The sequence below is a fragment of the Cyphellophora europaea genome (assembly GCF_000365145.1).
Source record: "Cyphellophora europaea CBS 101466 unplaced genomic scaffold supercont1.1, whole genome shotgun sequence".
NCBI classification, from domain to species: domain Eukaryota; kingdom Fungi; phylum Ascomycota; class Eurotiomycetes; order Chaetothyriales; family Cyphellophoraceae; genus Cyphellophora; species Cyphellophora europaea.
This window is the reverse complement of record NW_008481797.1, coordinates 2,821,528-2,844,576: the sequence shown is the minus strand read 5'-3', so window position 1 is coordinate 2,844,576 and position 23,049 is coordinate 2,821,528. Positions and strand designations below refer to the sequence as shown.

Here is a 23,049-nt window from a genome sequence, read left to right as displayed (position 1 = left end):
CCCCAGGGAGGCGCCGAGTTCCAAAGGTCTAGGCATGTGGGCGACCGTCGCCTTCCTTCCTGCCTTCCCGCCACGCCTGATGTTTAAATTTTAAGCTTTGCCTGCGCCTCATTCAACCACATCGATGGACATTGCTGCACAACGACAATATTGCTTCTCTTCACCAATCGGCCAAACACTGGTGACGTCTTTCTCAAAAACTTCATTTCACACATTCCAGCTCGTCTCGGGTCGTTGGACGAGAATTGAGCTACATCGTTCGTGGCAGTGCTGTGCACCAAGCCGTCGATCCCGCCTTCAACACGATGGAAAGAAAAGGCAAAGACACGGTGAATACTCTTAGCGTCTCACTCTATTGTACACAGCCCCCCTTCGCTCTGCTGACTGCCCAACCCGGCCCCTCATCTCCATGCAAACACCGGAATCTCTAGGGTCGCAAACCTTTGCGCCGTTGCAATGCACCACTCATGCTCCGCGGTCAGATCGACATGCCCCGTCAACTGCGGCCGCTGCACATATTCCCACGCGGCATCAAACGCAAACAGCGTCGCCAGCCACCCGCACTCCTTGATTGACCCTGTGTGGAAATACTCCAGACTCTGAAATGCCTGTCTCGACCACCTCAGCCCTTGCAATAACGAATCAGTCTTCTGCGCTTCCGTCACGCTGTAATCATGCGTTGCCAGATCACACAGCGTCGTGTACATGGTGCTAGCCAGCTTGATTCGTACACCGGCATACGTCGCATACGCGGTCGCTGATGGCAACGATGCAAACTCAAAGGCAAAGTCATACAATCCCGCCCACTCCGCCTCCTTCTTGCTGTGTAGGCCGCCAGGATACTGCGCTCGAAACTCATGCTCCCAGGTATCCAGATCGAAGGCTATGCTGCGGAGCCGCTGGACTCGGCTACGGAGCTCAGATGCCTTCAGACGGCGGGGGCTGTGTTGCTGGGCAAGCTCCGGCAGTAACCTGAATGCCTTGTCGAGCATGGCGTGCAGGGGATGCTGCGAGATGGCAACCTCATCCCTCCACGCTAAGTCAACCCACCTCGACTCCGCCAAGAACAGACTGCGCCCGTAGTTGAACGCAAACGCTGCCTCCATCGATCGAAACCCGTAGAAGAGCTCTCTCGCAGCCTGTGTCCTCAGACTCGCTGGGTCGTGGTATGCCAACAGCGACCCCACGCCGTTCAGATGCCCGGCAAAGCTGTCCCAGCTCCGGCCAGTCACCAGCTCCGTCATCGCACACGAGAGCGCAGCTGTCGACAAGCTCACCGCGCACAACGAGACACCTTCGCCCCAGGCCTGCAGCGCTTCTCGTAACTGCCGCAATGCTCGACTCTGCACGTAAGCCCCGGCCACGCCTACCTCCTGGTTCCCGCGTTCGCGGCCGATGACGGTCAGCGCCGATGCAAGACACGCATCGTTCAGAATCTCCAACCCGGGGTCCACAGTCTCCATCATCAGAGCGTGGAACCAGCCAGAGCCACATCCTGCAAAGGCACGGAAGGGCTCGTACAGGCCGGCAGACTCTCTCTTGTTGCTGCTGCTCCGACTTCTATTCTCTGCTGTTCGCCACGCTCCCTCTTGCTGCATCGCCGCCGCCGCATTGGTAAACACCTCCTGATACGCTGCATTTCCACTCAGATCCCGCGGCAGCGCCCACATCCACCCATCCGGGTCCGCATAGTCCTGCTCCGGAAAACTCATACTCTGCCACGAGCCCGCCATGCTCAATCCCGGGCTCGACCTCGCGCTGATGACGCTCGAGGAGTCGGCCGCAGAAGTCGAAGACCCGTTATTGGTACCGGCGTCGAGGAACCCATCCCGACAGATCGCCACCCCGACCCGTTGTGGCGCGCCTCCTTCTTCGCAGGTCTCTCTACTGTCGACGGCAAGTGCGGCCGCCTCCGCCAGCTTCTTCTCCTTCTGCCGTCGCCGGAAGGCCTGCACATTGGCGCGTACTTTGGCGCGGCGGGCCTCGGCGCGCTCGGCTTCGGTGCCGGGGGCGCGGGGGCGGCCGAGGGGCATGGTTTGGCTGGGGTTGCTACACTAGGTCGTGGGTTGTCTGTGAGACAGAAAGTCCCTCAGGTCCGTTCCGTTTCGCTTCTGCTGATGCTCCCGCGCGGAGGATTGTGCGCTCTGGAATGATGATGATGTTGAGTGCCGGTGTCTCGACCGTATCTGCGTGTGGGGCTGATCTTAAGAGCAAGGGAGATACCCTTTACTCGTGGGCTGTGACGTCTTCGTCCAGAAGGGTGCCGACACGCCAGAGAAGCTACGGATCCACCCAAGTGCTCAATAAATTCTGTGACTGCGAACGACAAACGTTGAACCCAGCAGCAAAGCTAATAAATGCTTCTTCGTGACGATGATCAATAATGAGCACCAACAAGCGCTAAGAGCCTCAATGCGACAGGAAGACCCAAGGTGAGCAGAGACAGGTCCGAGGTCTCACCCCCTCCCTTATCTACCTCGTATCCCGAGTCAGTCAGTCCACTATAGCAAATGCCTTTGTCATCCACACACGGGGTCAGAGACGGAGAAGGGGAGAGAACCCGCTTTTCTCAGCAAGTTTTCGCCCCATCATTCAAACACCTGAAGTCTTGACGGCTAGCATAACGGTCAACAGATCATGCACAGCGCCCTCTTAGCACCGCCAGCAGGGGGGAAAGTCTGGCCCCCAATCGAACCAGGAAGGGAAAGGTCCTTGGGGTTCAGCGCGTGCTGAGGCTAGCTAATGGATGATGACTAGAAGCCAGATCAGGAGGTGGTAAGGTAGGATAGCAGAAGGGGAAGGGGAAGAAGGTGGGTCCACCGCCACGAGGGAAAGGAGGAATCGGCCATCCACCGGTCACCACTACTTATGGCGGTGGAGCCATAGCTGTGCGGCCAAACGTAAGGTAAGGTCAGGTCAGGTCAGGTCAGGTCAGGTCAGGTCAGGTCAGATCCAGATCAGTCATGCATGCATGCATACATGCATGGGTGCATCTATGCTCAAGTCTCTCAAGTTATGGCTATGTCTAAGGTCAGATCAATCGAATAGCACAAAAGTCACACTGCACGATTCATGTGTCTTTGTCCAAAGAGGGCATACAGCTTCAGTAGCAAACATACCGTAGACTCTAAACACACAGCACAAAGAAAACATGGCGGGGTGCTGGCAAGCAAAGCACTTTTCCTACAGTGGTCATCAATTCAATTCAATCCCCACGCTGAGCATGTGCATGTGCATGTGCATGTGGTGGGTTTTCGCTTTGTTTTGCCCATTTCAATACGTGTATGCTCATGTAAGCCCAGCGGCGGCGTTCTACCAGAAATAGGGCTGCAGTCAAAGTTGGTCGGGATCGGGACTTTGGGAGACTGTACGAGAGAGAGGCGCGACGGGGACTCGATAGGGCAGAAAAGAGAGTGAGGGGTGGGGGGACTAAGGCAGTAGTGCTTTTCTCGCTTGCCTTAGCAAGGGCTGGCGATGGCAACGAAGTCTCTATGGGGAGTTTGCTTTGTAGTCCGTCTAGGAGTAGTAGTGGTGGTGGTGTTGGCTGGTAGGCCGCTCACGTACCTCAGAACTGATCTAGCAGCAGATGCAGATTAGCAGCGACACTACTGCAAGGATGTGTACAAGGTTTGGACAGAATGAATGCTTGATGTTCTGTAGCGCAATCATTTTGCCTCTCCGTGAAAAGTTGTTCCATCGAGTGTCGTGCAGAAACCACAGCCGCAGCGGGAAACGCAGAACGTAACATCCCAGTATGGTAGTGCCACTTAGCTCCGAGCGCCAGTGTTAGTATGGCTCGCATTGCTTGCGGGAAATAAAAAGCCACAGTTACGGAAGTAGCGTCATTGCTCTTAGATAAGCCTGCAGGGTGTGGCCAGCGGGGCGACTCGGCCAGCCGAAGCAGCTTCCCTTTCCGTGTACACTTGTACGGCCTGTGATTGGTTTCAACGAGGGTGTTTTCCCCCAAGGCTGGAAGAAAACCTGGTGACCCCTTGTTGCTATGGCGCCTCGCTTATGCCGTCGGGCGTTGGCGTTTGTTCCTGGATCGGCATGCTGAACTGGGTAATCGGCCAGTCACACGGCGGGTGACACTCTTGTCGTCGCGTGGTTCTCACTTTGGTCCACTGCCGTTACGCCCGTGCCCTCCGCTTATTTCTTGCGGCTGTTCGATACTGCTCGACCGGGTCTAGGGGTTCTGTTGGTGTAAGCTCAGCCTTGTCGGAAGGACATGCTTCTTATTCAGCTCTTAGTTGCCGCCATGACGTGGCGACATCTCGAAGCGGTGGAACAGAGCCTCTGCCCAGATCGCCAACTCTGACCAAGTGTATACTTTTCCTGTTCAGGGATTCGGAGTCTCAAAAGGTGTGATAACTGGAGCGCTGCAGGATTACGTGTATAGTAGACTTGGTGACCACGAACCTTGCGGTATTGTGGTATGCAATGTTTGCAATTCCAATTATACAGCTTACCTACACATTGTACAGATAAAGAATAAATAGGATCAGATGCTTTGTAAAGCTGTCAACCAGCCACGATCTAGTGCTCCACTAGTATATTTGACACGAGCAATCAAGCTCCGTCTCTGCACAGGTAAGATGCGAACCGCTCGAGCCAATCATGATGCGCTACACACACCAACATGGGGGAGGCAAAAGAGATCATCCGAGGAAGTGCCTAGTCTACGGCGCTCTCCCGGCGGCGATCGCAGGGATCACAGCTTCCAGACCGTGTGACTTAGTCACTACTGACTCGGAAACACAGTCGATCACGTTTGCAGCAGCGAGGATTGGGGCTGCACGAATCAATGTTTCATACTTAGCCACCGGGGTGACGGCCACTGGTGTAGACGCTAGGGACTAGGCGAAAGGCTGGCACAGCGTTGGGGTCTACATGGTAGACCTTTGGCGGAATGGTGACCCGTGAGAGTCGTAGATCCTCGTATCGACGCAGGGATCTGTCCCGAGGGCACGCCTCCATCCCCCCTGGCGGCTCCAGTCGATACGAGGCTGAGAAGGGTCGGTAGTTGAAGCGGCATATTCGACGGCGGGAACCGAGAAAGGCCGACATGGCGGAAACGGGCGATGAACAACAGTCGTTTGCAGATTGGTGAAGGCTTGTCGCTCGGCGGTAGCTTGACCGCCCGGCGACGCACTTCCTGATAGCCTTCTCGGCATATAAGGCAATGAGTTGAAGCCTTCATCAGCAACGGGCTGCAGGGTAGGCAGAAGCCCCAAAAGTGAGATTTCCTTGAAGCACTGGCCATCTCTGTCTCACTCTTCCGAGGCAAGGATCTGCGAGCTGGGCGTTTTAGCAAACCCGCCGAAGTGGGAAGGGCCCCTGAGCTTGTCAAACGCTGCCACGACGCAATAGGAGGACTTTGAATGATAGATTGTCGAAGCAAAGGCACTCGTAGGCCGTGCAGTTGGGAAATGATTTGCTACCGATCGGGATCCCTGCCAGTGCTGTCAGCTGGCTCTTGTGAGTTGCTGTGCTATTCATCGAGCCAGCGTCCTGCATGAGGGGCCGTTGTCCTTGGAGACGGTGAACACCCGATCAGGAAATGGTAGAACATAGCAAGGGATGCCAACGTACCAAGTTGGGTCTGCCACAGCCACGTGCCTGTGTGCTCGCCGCCGACCGCTACAGCTTATACAGGGCTTATGCCGGCTTCAGCAGACAGCCATAGGATAGCAACGAATCTGAGTGGCATATTCAGATGATACCATTGCGTCCGTCTGTGCGGGTCTGAGACACCTGATTTGTAACATTATCATCTGTCCAAGTCCTCTAAGCGTGGTGGTGAAGGCCATCATCGATTGCCCGAAAGCCGTCCGGACGGGTCCACCCGTGCTCACAGTCTGCTAAAAATTTACCAGCTCGAATAGGACATGGGTTTCCACCGGTCTGATTCGAGACTGCTACCTTCTCTTCAGCCGCTGGTGGGGGAGCGGTGGACACGTGGGTGACTTTGGCGGTGAAGAGAAAGAAGAGGCCACGGCCACAGTGTTGCATGCTGTAGCAGAGATTTCCACAAGGCAATCTCGCTGGTCGGCAGACAGAGAAGGCAGGGGACCATACGGTGTGCGGGGCTGACACGAGGAAGGTACCGATGAAATTGTCGTGCTTGTTCGTCCTGAATTTCTGATTTCAAATCGGCTTAGGATTCCTTCATCTGCCCTCTCCCTGAAAGAGGCGTCTGGATTCGGTCTCAGTATATCTGAGATCGACTGCCATCCTCATCGTGCCGTTTTCGCCGTGCACTGTGCGCGAAGATACCGCGAGAAGTCCTGGGACAAATTGCCTGCTGGTGAGCCACCGTGCTGACAAGCTGAAGTTGGAGGTGGTCAGTCGCACGGAAGCTAAACCTCATCTGGCTTGGTTCGTGCTCCACAATTCCCGGCTACTCCTGCCGCGAGGTTGAACCAGTCTTCCCCAACAGCAGTCGCAGTCGCAGTCTTTTGGACAACCCGTTAGTGATGGCCTGCTAATCCATCGAAGCGAAAAGTCCTGACAGAACCTCCGGCTCTGGCGACACCATCTAGCTCACCTTTTTCTTCACTCAAATCATACTTCTGGCCAACATACATTGTTGTCCAATCAAGTAAGCGCCTGCCAACTGGCTCGGCGCGTAACGACCAGGCTGAAACGACACCGAATGAAGACCTGAAAATAGCACCGCCAGTGAATCTTCACGCCTGCCACGACAACAAGCGCTTCTGTGTGTCGAGTATGTCGCACTTAGGCCAATATCGATTGGCTGCGGCTGGATCTTGCGGCTCAACCACCACTCGAGAGCCGCAACGACTTGCGTAGCGAAAGTCCTTGGCCTTGGACTTGACCGTCTCTCCTCCACTCAGAGGGGTCAATGCATCATTCTGCACTGGCAGCAACCGCAGCATAGGGCAGATATGACGATGAAGCCGCAGCGCCGACCGTCTTCTGCCCTCCAACCTCTGATCAGCGTGCGCTGGGGACCCAAGTCGTCCGCCAACTTGGGATACATAGGTAGGGCGTCCACTCCGCCACGGCTCCGTGTCTGCGTCGCCAGTCACGAATCTCCTTTGTATTACTCATTCTCCTTTCTACGTTGTTTGTCGTTGAGGCGCTGGTTACGCATCTGACATTGAGCTCTTTACTCGCCATAATACACAGCTTCTCCTCGAAACAATAATGCATGCCCCGCTGAAGCCAGCCACCGCTCCATATTTTCCACCGCCCCCAAGATTCACGTCAACATCAAAGCCGCGATCGAAATTTGCAAAAGCCTCGACAGATGGCCCTCCCAAACCACCCCAAACACTCCGTCGGTCTCGCCAGATCCTCCTCCCAATCATCCTCATCCTCTCCTTCATCACCACTATCCTCAGCATGATCTATGCCTACTGCATCGCAGCCCCCCATACGAGACTCTCGACCGAAGATTTTGCCAGAGAGCCTACAACCGAGCTCGATGACTCCATGTTCAGCAAACTGCTCCGCCGCGGGTCGACCAACCCGAGCAGCGACGGCGACAGTCCCATCCCTGTCGTCATGATCGCCTACACGCTGGCAACACCTGTGGCCACACTGTTCTATATTCTCTTTGAGCTCAGCATGACCGTGATCCGCCCGCTCGTGAGCATCACAAGGCGAACCCACTTCGTCTTCTTCACCTGCGTGCTTGTCCTGGTGGCAGGCTGGACGACCAACAACGCTCTGTGGATCCATTGCGAGATGCCAGCGCCGAGTCTGACGCAGAGCATGCAAATGTGCCCCCCCTCAGTGCGCGGCCATTTCATGTACGGCATCCACGAACTGACCATTGCCAAGGTGGTGCTCGCGTGGCTGATCGTGCTGGGCCTCCTTCTGCACGCCTTGTGCATTCTGAAGAACCTTCGCGATATTAGAATGTACGGAGGCGAGGGCTTGGGGATCCATCATGGCGCTGTGCGCATGGTGTTGCAGATGGAAGAGGGTGCGAGGGTTCAGAAAGGGCTGAGGAGGGATTTCAAGAGGCATGGTGTCAGAGTTGCCGAAGGGTACTGAGAAAAAGTGTGCGCGCGTGTGTGTGAGATGACGATTTTTCTTTTCCCGAAATGTGTTACGCAGCGAGTACACCATGTCTATTCCATTTTCCTACCGTCTTTGATAGATCGGTGGTACATACTAGTACACAATGAGTTCATGAATTCATGTTGGGTATCTTTTGGCCGCGCAGAACTCTTCGTATCAGGTCCCGGTGCCGTGGTCATGTTCGTACATCGTCAATGCAAGCCGTACCGTGCCGTGCAACTAGTCGTCTACATCGTCGTCATCGCGAGCGGCTCTTCTGGGCCGGCCTCTTCTCCGGGGTTGCTGCTGCTGCTGCTGCTGTGTCCGCGGCTGCGGCGTGCCATTGCGACTCTCGTTCCGACTCTGCCGGCCACTGCCACCCGCACTCGGCGGGACACCATCGCCATCCTCCCCTCCCAAGACCTCACCCCTAACCCCCAAGCTCCTCTGCAACCTCTTCGCCAACTCCGCATCCTCAATCTTGGGCCCATCCCCATTATCCCCCGCGGCCCCCAGCCCATACACACTCCTCACCAACCCCTCTACACCCTTTCTCCCCACCTCCATCTTCCCCCTCGGTCCCACAGTGAAGCTCACGACCTCCTCACCACCAGCCTGCTCCTTCTTCCGCTCCAAATACCCCTCCCTTACCATCCGCGCCTTGACCTTTTCCAGCGTGCCAAACGGCGTCTGCATTTCCGCGTTCACGCGCCGCAGATACCGCTCCAGCTTCTGCTCCGCGACCTCCCCGTCATTGAGGTACACGAGCGCCACCACGAACGAGTAGAACGCCACATAGCCAGCCTCCGCCTCCTGGCTCGGCGCTCGGTTCGGCACCCCCAAGACCGGCACACTCTCCTGATACGGCCTCGGCAGCACACTCACAAGAATATAACCTCGATGATTCGCACCCGCACTACCACCGCCCCCACCGCCCTTGCCAGCCGATTGCTGCGTCGCCTGCGTGCGCCGCTCCTTCAGCGTCGTCTTCTCCCGACTCGGCAGCTCGCGCAACTCCATGCCAAACGTCCCCTGCAGCACCTTCTGCGCATCGTCAAACACCTGCTTGAACCCGGAAGAGCGCCCGCCGTGTGGCCCCGCTGCCACATTGTTGCCCGCCGCGTCCTTGAAGACCTTGGCTGTGATGTCCGTGCGCCGCAGCGGGGTGCGCGAGTACTCTGTCGCGAGGGCCAGCCGCACGAGTTTTTTCACGAGGGATTTGCGTTGTGCGTCCGCTTGGGTTTCGGAGGAGTGATCGTCGTCGTCGGCGCCGCCTGCGTCGGGGGAGTGGGTGGATTCTGAAGGTTCTGAAGAGGAGGACCGTTGGCGGCTGCGGCTGGGGGGTGGGTTGGGGGGGTCGGAGGGGGATGCGTCGCGGGAGATGGCGTCGGAGCGACGCTTGCGGTTGATTCGGGGCATAGCGACGCTACGTAAGTTGGTAGAGACGCTGTGTGTCTGGTGTTTGCTTCGTGCATGAACCTCTGTTGCTGGCTTGACGGTTGAGTTGGTGGTGGTGGTGGTGGTGGTGGTGGTGGTGGTGTCCGGATCGGCGAAATGACGTGCCGACGCGACGCGTCCGGGCGCGTCACTGCGCTGGCTAAAAGAGTGTCTTGCTCTACAACTCAGGTTTGCACTAGGGCAACTTGAGTGTACAGAAAGGCAATTTGGCTACTATGGATTTCCCATCAGTTGCATCTGATATTGTCTCAGAATACGCACGTACAGTACCATACGGGGGAGGAACCTGCCGGTAAGCCAATCGCGCGATCACCTCGCCGGTGCGTTCTGGTTGGGAGCCCGAGAGATCCGCTTCGAAAGGCGCAACCGAAAACGGTAGTCGAACATTGCATTCGGAACGCGAGCTACACGATGCTAGTATGACGAGCTGAAGAAGGCTTGTCGTTACTTCCTCATAAGACCTGAAAGACCATTTCAGTCTTAGTCTACTCTGACTAAGATCTTGAAGCTAACTGAAGCACCTGAGAATAGGCTATGGCTTCCGGCTGTGAGTGATGGCCTGATCACGAGGCAAATGCTGTCATCTCTCGCCTTGCCTAGCATCAAAGTACCTGCTCCTCAACGCTTGGCTCAAGCCACTCACTCTGCTGGCGACCGTGTGCGTTGTATTGCCCATTCCACTCATCAGAGCTTCCTCGAGCGCCGACTGGGTCACGCTTGCATCGTCGAGGTCACTGAAACTCGATCCCATGCTAGGCGACGACTCAGATCCTTGACGCCGAGGCGAGAGCCCAGCTGATGCGAGGGTTGCTTGCTGTCGTGGGGATAGCGTACGTGCGGATCTGTTGGACAGTGTAGGCTGTGATGGCTGAGTAGCGCCAGGCGTGGGACCCGCACCCGATGTGTCAGACACGGAGCTCGTAGACGCCGACCCTGACTGCAGCGTCGCCGCTGCTGTTGTAGGTGCTGGAGCCTTTGTTGGCGATGTGATTTTCTCGGACGTAGACCGGCGGTGGGTTTTCGGCCGCACTGGCGTAGCGTCAGTGAGACCTCCTCGGAGTGTTGCGCTCGGGTCCTGGGTCGACGACGTCGTCGGCCGGGATTGGACCTCGGGCGCATCAGCTACAAAGGGCAGAAACGTAGCCGTGTCGTCTTCGTCATCGTCAGCATCTGCCGGATCTGCTTGCTGAGCTTGTGCGGCACGCTCTTTGCGTAGAGAAACACTCCGGCGATGAAGCGACGATGGATTGGTTCGGCGTATCATGTACTTGGATTGAGTCATCTGCTCTCCGCCACCGTCCGAGTCCGAGTCTGGACCTGTGGGCTTCAGCTGACCTGGTGACCGTGAGAGCTGATGCTGAGTGCTGCCGCGTCGCGAATGCACGATCTGCTGCGGCTCGACCTCCTTCGAAGGTTGCCTTGAGAGCGGTCGCGATGGACCAGATGCCGATCGGGCAGACCCAGTCGCCGCAGCGGGAGGACCCCTCAAGGGCAGCGATGTCCTGCTCTTGCCAGGGGTTGGTGGTGCACTGCCTTCTCCTGCAAGTGAAGGACTGCCAAGATGTTGGGTTGATAGACGTGGAGGAGCACGGGATCCACCACTACCAACTCTCCTCATGGCTTGTGCACCAACCACACTAGAATTCACAGAGCCCGGTGCGGGTGAAGGTGTTGCCGATTGACGGTTGCCCACCTTTCTCAGCTGTGCTCGCACTTGCGACAACTGTCTCTCGTACAACCATGCTGCCTGTTGCAGGATGAACGACTGGGTGACATCGAACTGGGCGGCCAGTGCATTCCAGTCGATCTCATTGCCTTTGCCTTGACCCTGTCGCGAGATGACATCCCACAATGCGCGCTCCTTTGCCGCTGACCACGAGACTGGAGGCGGATCGATGAAGTCGCCTCTGTTGAGGGGCAGCCTGACGAAAACGGTAAAGTGGTTCTCGACCTCGACCATCTTGCGTTCTAATATCCAATTAACTTGTTAGGTTGAGGGCACTCGACAAGTCCAGCGACCGATTGCTTCCCCGACGTGACGGGGATCGATAATTGGATGAGGTCGATGACAGGAGATAGACACTGAGGTTGCACTGTCGTTGACCCAGACATGGGCACCGCTACCACAGCCACTCCTTGGCGGCGCCACGCCAAGCTCAGACACCGCCACTATCTCAACGTCTCTTCTCCTCTCCATCACGCGCATTCATCCTCGCTGCTCTTCCAGCTATATGGATGGATGGTATCCGCAGCCATTTGTGCTGAAAAGTAATCTCTACAGCCAGAGCTCGATTGATGTTGCGATATACGGTCCAAAACTCTATCTATACGCGCAACACGACCAGTTCATCTCTGCTCAGATCAGTTGAGCATGTAGGATGATTGGTTCAGCTGCACCAACTGGTCATGTTCGCCCGCACGCCGAATAATATCGCACTCCATTTGGCGACCGTTGTTCGCAGCGAGCATACTGACTGTTTGCTCCGTGCATGGTCGCGAATTGCTCCCCCAGTCAATCGATGACGCTGATCTTGACCATCTCATCTGTCGTCGACGGAAACGGTCCATCGCACTTGGGCCAGTACTAATCGACAATGTGTCGAACAGACAGTGTGCGTGTACTCCATTGGAGGCTTCCAGAGCATTCGAGTACCAGATGACTCCGGTCCCGACAGTCTGGTACGCGGCACAGGCAGCAAGGTAAGATCCTCAGAATACCTTGCCTTCTCTGTTCGATTGATTTATCAGTAATTGTGCCGCTTACAATGGACGGGAGGGTCAACAAGGAACGATCTGTTTGTCCTTGATTTGACTAGTACAAGGACAAGGCTGAGCACAGTGCAATTCAGCCTTTCAGACAGTGGTGGTATTGCTTCACAGCTTGTCCTATTCATGCACATGGACGCCTATTCTATAGGTCTTGGCATTTGGACTGTCTTCACATCCCACAGTCGCGGTCCAAGGACAACTTCTGTACCCTGTTACGTCCCACCAACACCACTTTCTTGAACGCCTACCACTTGCAGCTAGACCCGACCTAGCTCCATCAGGCACAGTGCCGTGCACATACCTGTGACTTCAGGCAGCCTGGTAAGTTCTCATTTTGGCAAACTCCCCCTTCGATCTCGTTGCACTTTCGTCGCATCAGCCAAGATGGACTTTCTAATGGTGACAGAGACCGCCCGCGCTGCTTTCGACCGAGTCATCGAAGGAACAAACAACCTCCTCGAACTATTCTGTTCTCTATCATCCGAAGAAATCTTCCACGCCGAGGACGAAGACATCACAGCAGTGATCACACCAACCGGCTTCTCTTCGTTCATCATTTACCACACCCCAGAACAATTACCTCCCGTTCTGCAGACTTATTCCGAAGCCTGGTCTGAAACAAACACAACCACTTCTCCCGACTTCCGATCCCCATACTTTTTGAACGACACAGTTCTACACCAAAACCTCGATTCTACACAACCCATCACCTCGACCCAACCGATTCTTTTCTTGAAATTCGATCCACCGACTAGCTCTCTTCCACCAACAGTCGAGTTTCCTGTAAGTTCCATCCCCGCCAATCTTCAAACGCGACCACCGCAAAGCAAGTCCCAAACTAACAAACGCCTCCCCACAGCTTACACCAGAATCCACCATGTCGATCTGCGTGTCCCCCACCCGCGCCACGACCATGACGGTCTTCCCCTGCCGCCACTGCAAGGTCTTGTGGCAAGTCCGCTCCTCCGACCTCCCCCACGGCCCCATCGACGGCTACAGCGTCGCACACTGGCGCGTGCAAGACGGCGTCCCAAGTCGCTGTCTCAACTGCGTCATCGTCCTGGGCGCCATCCACAAGCTACGCAACGAGGTAGTGCGCTTCCCCTGGCTAGTCACCGAGGGCATGGCGGGTGCGCCGAAGAAGCAGGCGTGGGAGATGGTGGGCGGCGATGAGGGCGAGGAGGACGACGACGACGACAACGACAACAACAACAACGGCAAGGTCGATTCCGGCCGCGGAAGCGCCGGCGGCGGCGGCGGCGACCGCGAGTGGGGCAGCGATGGCCGCACCAAGGAGGAGGGCGAGAAGTTCCGCCAGCAGATGGCCGAGGGCTTCATGAAGACCGCGGGTAAGGCGGTGAGCGAGGAGGAAGCCCTGGAGTTGGGCGGCGGCAAGAACTGAGGAAACTTTGGTTGTGTGTTTAGATCAAGGGCTGGTGTTGCCCTGTCGGGTCGGTCGGTCGGTCGGTCGGTCTTGTTCGTGGCCAGTGATTAGAAGCGATAGATATCGCGAGGCTACCAGTGCCTCAATTCAAGACGAAAAGTGCTTTACTTTCTTTTTTGGTTGATTGAATATCTACATTCACGAGCAGTGGTGCATGGCCACCTTCATGCGGTCTTGTTGTCTATCCCCCGTGGCGACCTCTGGTATCGACCCATCCCAGGCCTACAAGTCACCGAGCTCCGTGAACCCCACAGTTCACCCACACCGGTAACATCTCGTAGTGCCCGTCACGTCACGGCTAGCAGTGACAGAGCGGTTGCGAAGGTCACAGCAGCGCGCCTCGCCACCGTCCCTTCACATGCCAGTATACTCTCTCTCTCCGGACTAAAACCTCGAAATATCCCTCCCAAACACCTTGACCGCCGCCCACTGCACCAACACCAGCACCCGATTCCGCCAACTCAACGTCATAGTTAGATACGCGCCCCGCCAGATCAGGAAGGCCACCCACCCCTTCAGGCCCTGCGTCCCTCCACTGCCGCCATCGTCACCCCCCTTCGGCGCCTGCAGCACCGCCTTGCTACCTCCCAAATAAGTCATGACGCCCAGGTTCTTGAACCCGAAACCGTCGGCGGCACCATACGCTGCGGCCCCCGGGTGTCTGTTGAGCGTGCTGCCCAGCCACAGGGCCTGCTGGTTGGCAACCTGCGCGGTACCGGGGAGGCGGCCGCTGGCCATGATGGTGGTGTCACCGATGGCGAAGACGTCATTCATTGTGGCGGACGCGGTCGTGCTGCTGCTGCCGTCGTCATCAGTGGCTTTGCCGTTGTTGGCGCTGTTGTCGGCGGCTCCATTGGCGGGGCCGGTCTGCAGCTGGACGCGGAAGTGGTCGTCGACAAGAATCAGACCGGTTTTGGAGTCGCGCTGGATGAGCCACTTGTGCTGGTCTGGGTGTTCGATCTTGGTACCCGTGTCGGTGTCGAGGATGGTGGCAGAGGAGGTGGGGAAGGTTCGGACGGAGTCGAGGGCTTTGGAGACAAAGGGGTTCTGTATGTGTTAGTAGAAACTCTGGATGGTGAAGTACGCTTGGGGACCGGGCTTTGGTCGGTCGCAGACGAGGCTTGAGGCGAGCAGATTAGAGGCGAGGTGCACCAGGAGGAGCACTTAGGCAAATTGCTGAAGCTCCAGCCTATACACCGATCTGCTCGATAGTGATGCTCCGCCGAAAAAGGTAGTCACCACCATTCTCGGTTCATCTTGTTTGGGAATGATGGACTTACAGCCATATTACCTGTGCTCCATACGCACATGCCGATGCCCTCGTCGCCCTCTTCTTTGGTCTCAATGGTGTACACTCGATGCTTGACCTGACCCTCCTGGTTGGACTTGGCGATGGGGTCATTCGGGAATCCCTTCCGCAGCCTCACAACGTGATGACTTGTCTTGATTTCTACATTTCGCCGCTTGTACTGCTTCACGGCATAGTCTGCCAGGCTCTTGTCGAACATGGGTAGCACTTTGGGCGCCACGTCGAACAGGGTGATCCGTACATACTGCATTTGGTCTGGGTAGATCTTACTCAGATCTTGATCGATCAGGTCCGATAGGCTGGCCGCAAATTCCATGCCCGTGGGTCCACCACCGACGATGGCAAAGTGCAGCAAGTACCGCTTGACTGATTCGGGAATGAAAGGCATTCGACACAGTTCGAACAAATCGAGGATGCGCCGTCGGATCCGCCTAGCATCGTTGACATCTTTGAGGAAAAGTGCGTTTTCTCTGATACCCTGCGTATCGAAAGTTTGGGAATAACAGCCCACCGCAATCACCAGCTTGTCGTAGCTGATAGGAAAAGTAGGGACTTGACGCGGACCAGTACCGCCTGGTTGGGCGTTGCCCCCAAGATTAAAATGGTCAGCGGGAATAGAGGTGGTAGAGGCTTCGTTGCGTTGGCTACCACCCACGAGCGCGGTGCCCACATTCTGGTCGAGCACGTTAGGCTCAACGGTCACCGTCTTGGCGGCGAAGTCGATGTCGTCGGCCCAGCCTTGAAGATAGTCTATGTGGGAGGTGCGGCGGCGGACGGATTCGAGGACGTTGCGAAACTCCAGAGTGCCGACTGCAGAGTCGTTGAGGAGTCTGGACACAAGGGGTCAGCAATGAGGTGCCAGAGCATCGGTGGCCTGTGTCAGCCTCTTTCTTGAGCTTCAAGCCACACTCGCTGGACTTACGGAGTAAAGACAAAATACGGCCTGGGAGATACCATGATGGCCCGATACTTCTTAGGATCCAGCTTCCTTGCTATGACATAGCCTTGAAGCAGTCAGCGGCCAGCGGCCAGCTCCAGCTGCTTTCAGCGTAGACTCACCTGCCCATCCACTGCCCAGTACCACAACCCGCTCCCTCTTGTCCTCCTTCAGCGGCGGTGGAGGATCTGCCACTGCTGCATAGCCTCTTCTTGGCTGTCTTCGAGGTACGGATAGTCGAGTTCGCCGGTTCTGTATAAAAAAGGGTGTTATAGAGGTGTACTGGCTTAATGACCTAGACGGGAGGTGATAGTCGGCAGCGAGATGGCTTCTCCACACGAGGCCGCTCATGGCAGACGGAGTGCGACCAGAATCAGGACGTGAGTGTTTCAGCCGATGCGAAGCAGTGAATTGATGAGTCTACATTGTAGCAAGCACATGTTTCTCAAACTTGACGATTGCCTTATACGGGCATACCCGGCTCCCGGGATGCCGCGGCCAAAAGGTGTGACGAAGGGCGCTGTATTTCGTGGCCGGAAGGGGAGGAAACCTTGCAGTGAGCAACGTGGAAACGGCGCCAAAATAAGCTTTCCCGGCGCCCGGTTGTTCACATGGCGGATCAAAAATCCGCGGATCCTTTCGCCGCCAGGCCTCACGGGTCAGATTGAAGATTACCAAAGAGGACGAATATAAGCCGGAGGGCCGAACGAGGCACAGAGTCCAGCCATGTCAAATCGCGTCAAGCCAGATGATATCATGTTCTGTTCATTGATGCTGTAGGATGTCTCATAGTAACATGGTCGTGCGGCAGGACTTTGCCTGCACCCTGTGGTGTTCATCAACCCGGGTCGCTGATGCTCCCTGGCCAAGCACGAATATCCAATCGCAGAATACATCAAACTAACTCCCACCGGGGCAACGCCCACGTCAAGATGTATATGCTGCCGCTGAAACGACATCTACATCGTTAGACAGCTTTGTTTTGGTCCAGCCCCATCGCTGGGTCGAAACTATTGCCTCCCTAGAGAACGCCACGGCCATGCGGATGCTGCAATACTCAAGGAAAAATCGTCAAAGCGCCACAGAGGCTGACCGGCTGTACCACATTTGCAAAGCCGTCGTAAATATGTGCAATTGAAAGCAATCTTGTTCTCGTTTCCTCGGCCACGTCACTTGTCCGTCTTCTGCCACGAGTTAAGGTAGGCCATTAGCCCCACTCCTATCAGCACAACCCCAAGCATGGACACGTATGGCGCTGATTGCGCAAGGGCTTCGCTATTGTTGGAGCTGCCTTGCCGAAGCGCCGTCGCCACTGCCTGCTCGAGGTGTGCAGGTAATTTGGGCGTCCGTACGTGGCCGTTGGCTGAGCCGCCCTTGGTGCCAGCCTCGACAGCATCTTCGGTCGGATCGCTGTCTTTGGTACTGCTCGACTTGCTGGTGGTCTTATCCACTGCGACTGCGTCTTCCTCGCTGTTTTCTTGTCGAAGTCGCTGGATCATTTCTGCGAGGCTTTCCCGGGCTTTCGTTGCGTCCACTTCAGCCGATTCCGCCCGCGTCTTGAATTTGTCCATGTCCGTCTTCATCTTTTGCATTTCTGCAACCATGTGGTCTAACCGGGTCTGCAGATCACGGTCGTCTTCCGCAGTGCTCGTTTCGACCTCCTTGGTGCTCTCGGGTGGTGGTTCCGCAACCACAGGCTTTTCGTCAGAACTAGAGATCTCCTCGACATTTGTAATGGGTCGATTGGCGGTTGATTGCTCCAGCCTGCGGGCACGCTCTTCGGCATCTGCGCGTGCGGAGCGTTCGTCCTTGAGCATTTCCTCCAACTCTTTCACTCGAATTGAATGTGACTCCAACTCTTTCCTGGCCTGACTCAGTGCCTCCACCAGCTGTAGCATGGAGCTCTGGCTGCCGCTTGTTGGCGATGTGCCGTTGCTTCCTGGCTTGGCCGTTTCTGTCCGCTTCAATAGACTGCTCAAGGACATGGAGTTGAGAGACGTCGACTTGGCACTGTCGGGCTTTTCCGGCAGTGGTAGTTGAGGCGGAGGAGCGGGTGGATCGGCGAACCTGGCCAGATTATCTGTGCGGATCGACCGAGGTTTCGCGTTTGCCTGTCGGGGTTGGCTTTCTTCTTTCGACTGTGGCTCGTCTTTGGCTGGTGACGGTTTACTGCCAGGCGAGATGATGCTGTCGAAAACTTTCTCAATATTGTCGAGGTCTGTTGCTTGATGCTTGGCAGCCCTCATTTCGTGCTGATATTCGTTAGTAGGGTGGAAGTCCGGAGATTTGAGGACTTACCGAAATCTGCTTTACCAAATGCTCAACACTTAAAGGTGGTCCCCAAAGGTTGATCTGTCTGTTTTGCGCCGCTGCACTCATTTGGCCGCCTGCGATACTAGAAGGGGCTGACCTGACTGGACCCGCGACGCCGCCAGGGCGACTCCTCGACTGCATCATGGGGCTGCTTGAGATCGGCGGTAATAACGATCCGCCATGGGAAGGATCGAGATCGCCAAAACTGAGTTCAAGGACGTTATTAGTGGTTCCCGGCAGACCGACGTACTCGACCTTGGCCGAAACTTTGTGATGGACAATTGTTTTTTGATCCTCGCTTACGATATCGATGCCCAGCTCCAGGGTGTCGTGCTGCCGAAGCTCGTGTGGTTCTGATTCTCGGTTCTCCTGGGACAAGCGCTGGCCATTAACGAAGGTGCCATTCGAAGACTTCACATCTCTGATCCAGACCTTGCCGTTACGCTCAGCCCAGACCTCGGCGTGTTGTCGACTCAGAACCTTCGAGTCGAAGAAACCATTCGTTGGCGTGGGGACAGTCTTTGCGTTCGTCTGTCGGCCCACGCGCAATATATCGGGGAAGAATGGGACGTTGATCTGCTTTCGTTCAAAGGTGCCGTTCATCGGCAGGAGTGCGAGGAGTGCCGAGGTATCCTGCGATACTGCACCATTGACGACTCTGGCGCCATTTTGTTGGTTACCATTTTGCGTCGGAAGCGCTGGCTGTATAGGCGCCTTCCCGGAGATCAAAGAAGCAGGTTGAACGGACCCATTCGCACGGGCAGCGCTTACACCCGAAGTCGATTCGGCTTTCGACACTGGCCAGAAACCACCTCTCGTCTTCTTTTTGGCAGCGACAGTGTTGGCTTCGCCGGTGGCTGCAGAAGATGCCGAAGAGGCATCGGTCGTAGTAGCCGAGGAAGATGTTGATGATGAGGACGCATTCGAGGATAACGACGATGACGAGTTACTTCTCTGGACGGTCTTGCGCTGAGGCATGAATATTCTGGACACGTCTTCTGTGCTCATGGCTGAGAATCCGCCTCCTGTACTTCCACCATTCCAACCTAGGCGCGGCAGGGATTGAATATTTGGGGGCGAAGCGACGGCGGTCGTCATCGGGATGCTTCGAGGGTGCGGGTATAGACTTCGAAGAGGCTCAAATTTCGATCTTACAGACCGTAAAGAAGGTCCGCCTGTTGCTTCGAGACGAATGGGTCCACACTAAAAGACAAGACAAGCGCAAAAGTTGCGGGCGGCGGTCTCGTCATGTGTCAGCCGGCTAGGTTCTGCTCGTCTTCGTAATCTCTGAGGATTCTGTGGTCACTCAGATCAACTGCCGTGGTGAAGGAGGGCTCGAAGGTGAGATTAGATGACGTGGTGATGAGGAATACGATTTGAACAGGTCGTGAAGGAAGCGCTCGCGTGAGAAGGCCGACCCTGACGTGGGTATTTCCAGTTGCAGAAAGGTGCGGTAACAGATCAGGAGGATGCCAGAAATCTGGTTTGATTGTGAGAATTGACTCTGGGAGTTCGGCTGCAGGCCTAGTGTCTATGAAAGGCGACGAAGTAATGGAACGCGGTGATCGCAGCCCTCGATTGTCCAGACCACGAGAAAAGGACCAACTTGTCGCAGTTGGAGGAGAATTCCACTAGTCCACAAGTAGTCTAGCCTAAGCGCGGAGATGGTTCCTTGCCACAATCAGCAGGTGCCTCCTACTGCGCTTCACTCCTTGTAAGGTAATCATTCGCAGCTACATCACAGCGTGTGCATGTTTTAATAGAATCTTCAGGCAGTCTAGCCACTCATGTACGCATCCCACAGTTGGCTTTTCAAGCGTCTCAGAGATTGGGCGTTGAACCGGAAGAGTCCCTAGTCAACTGCGCGTACCCGACGGGCCGGAGCGATGTGCGTGCTCGATGGGAAGCAACGCCTCTTTGTGCAACAATGGCCACAAAGATGTCGAGTTATTCAAACGCGCAGTCACTGATCCGCTTAGATTGTCAGCAGACGATCGGAACCCGAGGATGCTCGCCTGAACTTGGTACCAGTAGGACCGTTAACCTTTGTATCTTGACCTTACCTGTTTTGAGAGTACACCAACACGGTCTGCGATCCAAAGCTGTGCCATGTCTTCTCTACTACGACACTGAATAGTCAGCACTGGATAGTGGCATCTGAGGAACACCGCCAAAAAGATGTTCAAACGATAGGCTCCGTTGGCCGGCGTAGACCTCATCGAGTAGAGTGTACACACCACGCCATCGAATGACATAGGTTTTCTCTAGCTTCATACCAGTCAAGAATCACACCATGCTACACGTGCGATGACCGCTGCTTGGTAGGTAAGGTAGGTAGGTAGGTATGTATAGATGCTTCATGCCAAGGACGGTGCAAACTGAGGAGAAGCGCCATATTACTATTGGTCATGCGCCACTAATGTGGGTCCGTTGCAAGTAGCACTGCATCAACTGCCTGCGCTTCTTGTTGCTACGATCAGGCCATCGCTTGCCAGACCTTCTACTTGCATTCCTCCAACTTCTCCGGTAGCATTCAAGCTCAGACATCATCAACATGCCTCCAATTCCAGCGTCAGCGCAACACCACCGCGGGCCGACGTGGTTCGACAAGAGTACGTGGAGATCCCTCCACCGATCCCGGGAATCGAGCTAATACAGCACAGTGAAGATGGGCGCTTTGATGGGCGGCAGTAGGTTTTACTCATGGGGGCCTGACTTGACAGCTAACACGACGCAGCTGTCGGCGGCATAATGGGCTTCATCTATGGCACCGTGACCATCTTCCAGTATGGCGGCGGGCAGGCAGGCGTTATGCGCACCTTGGGGAAGTACATGCTGGGGTCGGGAAGCATGTTCGGGTATGCGACACACATCTCCCTCAACTCGACTCTGGACAGCCTGTCGCTAACGGACTGCAGGCTTTTCATGGGCATCGGCAGCATTATTCGCAACGACTCCCCAGACATGGCACTCATGATGCCCATGCGATCAGAGATCCTCGCTAGGACACAACACAGGCCGTTCGTGCATTCGAGACGACCGCCGCAGCCGAGCGTGAGCTCGAGCTCCTGAAGAAAGAGACGTTGAATATGATTATGTCCGCTCTTGATGTACAAAAATGACCTCTTGTGGGAGCGGGCAGTCGCGCCTTTGCTGAGAGCTATCGATCTGCTAAATACCCCATAGCATGAACTGTGGGAAATGGACTCGCTCTTGAGGTGTAATATATAATTTCACTTGACTGCAAGTCGCTTGGATGCAAGACCTGTCTACTGTGCTGCGCGGAATTTCAAAAGTAAATGCTGATTAGTGCCTCACTCTTCTGGTCGAGGCTGGAAGCTCGAGAGAGCATCTATGGACGTACCAACCAAAAGAAGTTGACAATCGTCGTGTTGTACACAGAGGCGCACGAGGCCTTGAATTCTATCCGGATATGAGAACCCAGAGGAGGAAGAAAATCTACTGCTGTCAGCAAAGCATTGGTTGATGGCGCCACGAGACTTACCATGAGAACACCGAACATCTTTGCAACCAACCAGCGGTTGCCTTGTACCCGGTTCCAATACTTCAACAGTTCTCGCTGCGCGCCTTGAACATTGTCCACTACGTCTTCGGTGTTGGCGTCTATTCGTTGCAACATCTCGCCCTGCTCCTGGACCATGCCTGCCAATTGACCAAATATGCTGCCCAGCTCGTTGATGGTTTTCTCGATTGCTTCTATCGCTTGGCCCCGTTCCTGGATGTAGGTGTTGGCTGGTTGAGCCTCTTCCATCAACAGTAATTGGGAGTCGGACTGGGCTGCATTGCCCATCAGCGCTGACGAACTCGAAGGCTCAAGGGTCAGAAGATCATTGGTTGAAGAGTATGGCGTCTTCTTGGAATTTGGCGTTGTGTTTTGGTACAATGGAGATTCGGATCTCGAATTGTCGAATTGCGGTTGGGATCGAGCAGAGACAGAAGAGACAAAGTTTTCAGTCCTGGAGCGTGACGCTTGAATGTTCTTGGTTCTAACCTCGAGCACGTCCTTGAAGTTGACTGCGACATCCGTGATCTTGTTCTGCAACATCATCACCACATTCTTGTTGTGTTGCCCCTCCTGGTCGGCCGACTTGGGTTGAGAGGCTGTGGGATGTTGTGACTGGGTGATTTGCTGGAGTTTTGATATTTGCTGGTTGAGTGCGGCAAGGTCTTGTTTGATAACATAAGTCAATTCAGAGATCTCAACCGGCCGGTCGTCGAAGATAGCCTTTCGTTTGGCCAGTTGCGCCAGCCGTTCCAGCTTGCCCATGGTCGCAGTGATGCCTCGTCCTACCTGCAGGGCATTGCGCGCAAATTCTGATCTCGACCCTGGAGCGGCATGGCCGTTGGCTTCACGTTTCTCGGCATTCGACAGTAGATTCTGTCGTTGACCACCTTTTGCTGCCTGGCGTTTCTGGGCTTGCGCGAGGATCGCGCGGAACTCGGTTGTCCGGTCTTGTATGGAGTGTGTCACCATGTCGACGGCTTCGCGACGACTTTAGACTCTGGGGTCTTTTTAGTCGTTGGGGGAGGCAGTACTGTCTGTGCTTTTCTTTGGCTATAGAACCATGGCAATTGTTGTTGTGAATAGGAGAGAATGGAGGACAGAATCGAAGTCGAAGGTGGCTATGTACAAATTCTGAATCGGCGGACCGGTGATCTGGAAAGGATACGTTGCATATAGGGTACTCGGAACAGGGTGGTAAATGAGGTTGTTGTTGGGCGGCGGACGGGAGTGGCAGTGAAGAGAGTTGAGTCTGGCCTCTCAGC

General features: G+C 55.5%; 9 protein-coding genes across 9 annotated transcripts; 3 read left to right on the top strand and 6 right to left on the bottom strand.

Moving 5' to 3' along the window:
- Positions 1-401: 401 nt before the first annotated feature.
- Positions 402-2,033, bottom strand: HMPREF1541_01080 (uncharacterized protein; the record flags this gene model as incomplete). The annotated part of the gene is made up of 1 exon (XM_008713381.1): positions 402-2,033. One exon carries the CDS (start codon positions 2,031-2,033, stop codon positions 402-404), a length of 1,632 nt encoding a protein of 543 aa, XP_008711603.1.
- Positions 2,034-7,170: 5,137 nt separating this feature from the next.
- Positions 7,171-8,025, top strand: HMPREF1541_01079 (uncharacterized protein; the record flags this gene model as incomplete). The annotated part of the gene is made up of 1 exon (XM_008713380.1): positions 7,171-8,025. One exon carries the CDS (start codon positions 7,171-7,173, stop codon positions 8,023-8,025), a length of 855 nt encoding a protein of 284 aa, XP_008711602.1.
- Positions 8,026-8,271: 246 nt separating this feature from the next.
- Positions 8,272-9,450, bottom strand: HMPREF1541_01078 (uncharacterized protein; the record flags this gene model as incomplete). Its single annotated transcript, XM_008713379.1, has 1 exon — positions 8,272-9,450. The coding sequence occupies one exon, from the start codon at positions 9,448-9,450 to the stop codon at positions 8,272-8,274; it is 1,179 nt and encodes a 392-aa protein (XP_008711601.1).
- A 619-nt stretch (positions 9,451-10,069) lies between these two features.
- Positions 10,070-11,449, bottom strand: HMPREF1541_01077 (uncharacterized protein; the record flags this gene model as incomplete). The annotated part of the gene is made up of 1 exon (XM_008713378.1): positions 10,070-11,449. One exon carries the CDS (start codon positions 11,447-11,449, stop codon positions 10,070-10,072), a length of 1,380 nt encoding a protein of 459 aa, XP_008711600.1.
- A 1,193-nt stretch (positions 11,450-12,642) lies between these two features.
- Positions 12,643-13,660, top strand: HMPREF1541_01076 (uncharacterized protein; the record flags this gene model as incomplete). Its single annotated transcript, XM_008713377.1, has 2 exons — positions 12,643-13,041; positions 13,118-13,660. The coding sequence occupies 2 exons, from the start codon at positions 12,643-12,645 to the stop codon at positions 13,658-13,660; spliced, it is 942 nt and encodes a 313-aa protein (XP_008711599.1).
- A 426-nt stretch (positions 13,661-14,086) lies between these two features.
- Positions 14,087-16,299, bottom strand: HMPREF1541_01075 (uncharacterized protein; the record flags this gene model as incomplete). The annotated part of the gene is made up of 4 exons (XM_008713376.1): positions 14,087-14,749; positions 14,983-15,841; positions 15,934-16,015; positions 16,071-16,299. The coding sequence occupies 4 exons, from the start codon at positions 16,297-16,299 to the stop codon at positions 14,087-14,089; spliced, it is 1,833 nt and encodes a 610-aa protein (XP_008711598.1).
- Positions 16,300-17,117: 818 nt separating this feature from the next.
- HMPREF1541_01074 (uncharacterized protein) lies at positions 17,118-19,269 on the bottom strand (the record flags this gene model as incomplete). Its single annotated transcript, XM_008713375.1, has 2 exons — positions 17,118-18,200; positions 18,247-19,269. The coding sequence occupies 2 exons, from the start codon at positions 19,267-19,269 to the stop codon at positions 17,118-17,120; spliced, it is 2,106 nt and encodes a 701-aa protein (XP_008711597.1).
- Positions 19,270-21,012: 1,743 nt separating this feature from the next.
- Positions 21,013-21,333, top strand: HMPREF1541_01073 (uncharacterized protein; the record flags this gene model as incomplete). The annotated part of the gene is made up of 2 exons (XM_008713374.1): positions 21,013-21,119; positions 21,180-21,333. The coding sequence occupies 2 exons, from the start codon at positions 21,013-21,015 to the stop codon at positions 21,331-21,333; spliced, it is 261 nt and encodes an 86-aa protein (XP_008711596.1).
- A 351-nt stretch (positions 21,334-21,684) lies between these two features.
- Positions 21,685-22,756, bottom strand: HMPREF1541_01072 (uncharacterized protein; the record flags this gene model as incomplete). Its single annotated transcript, XM_008713373.1, has 2 exons — positions 21,685-21,720; positions 21,767-22,756. 2 exons carry the CDS (start codon positions 22,754-22,756, stop codon positions 21,685-21,687), a joined length of 1,026 nt encoding a protein of 341 aa, XP_008711595.1.
- Positions 22,757-23,049: the final 293 nt, after the last annotated feature.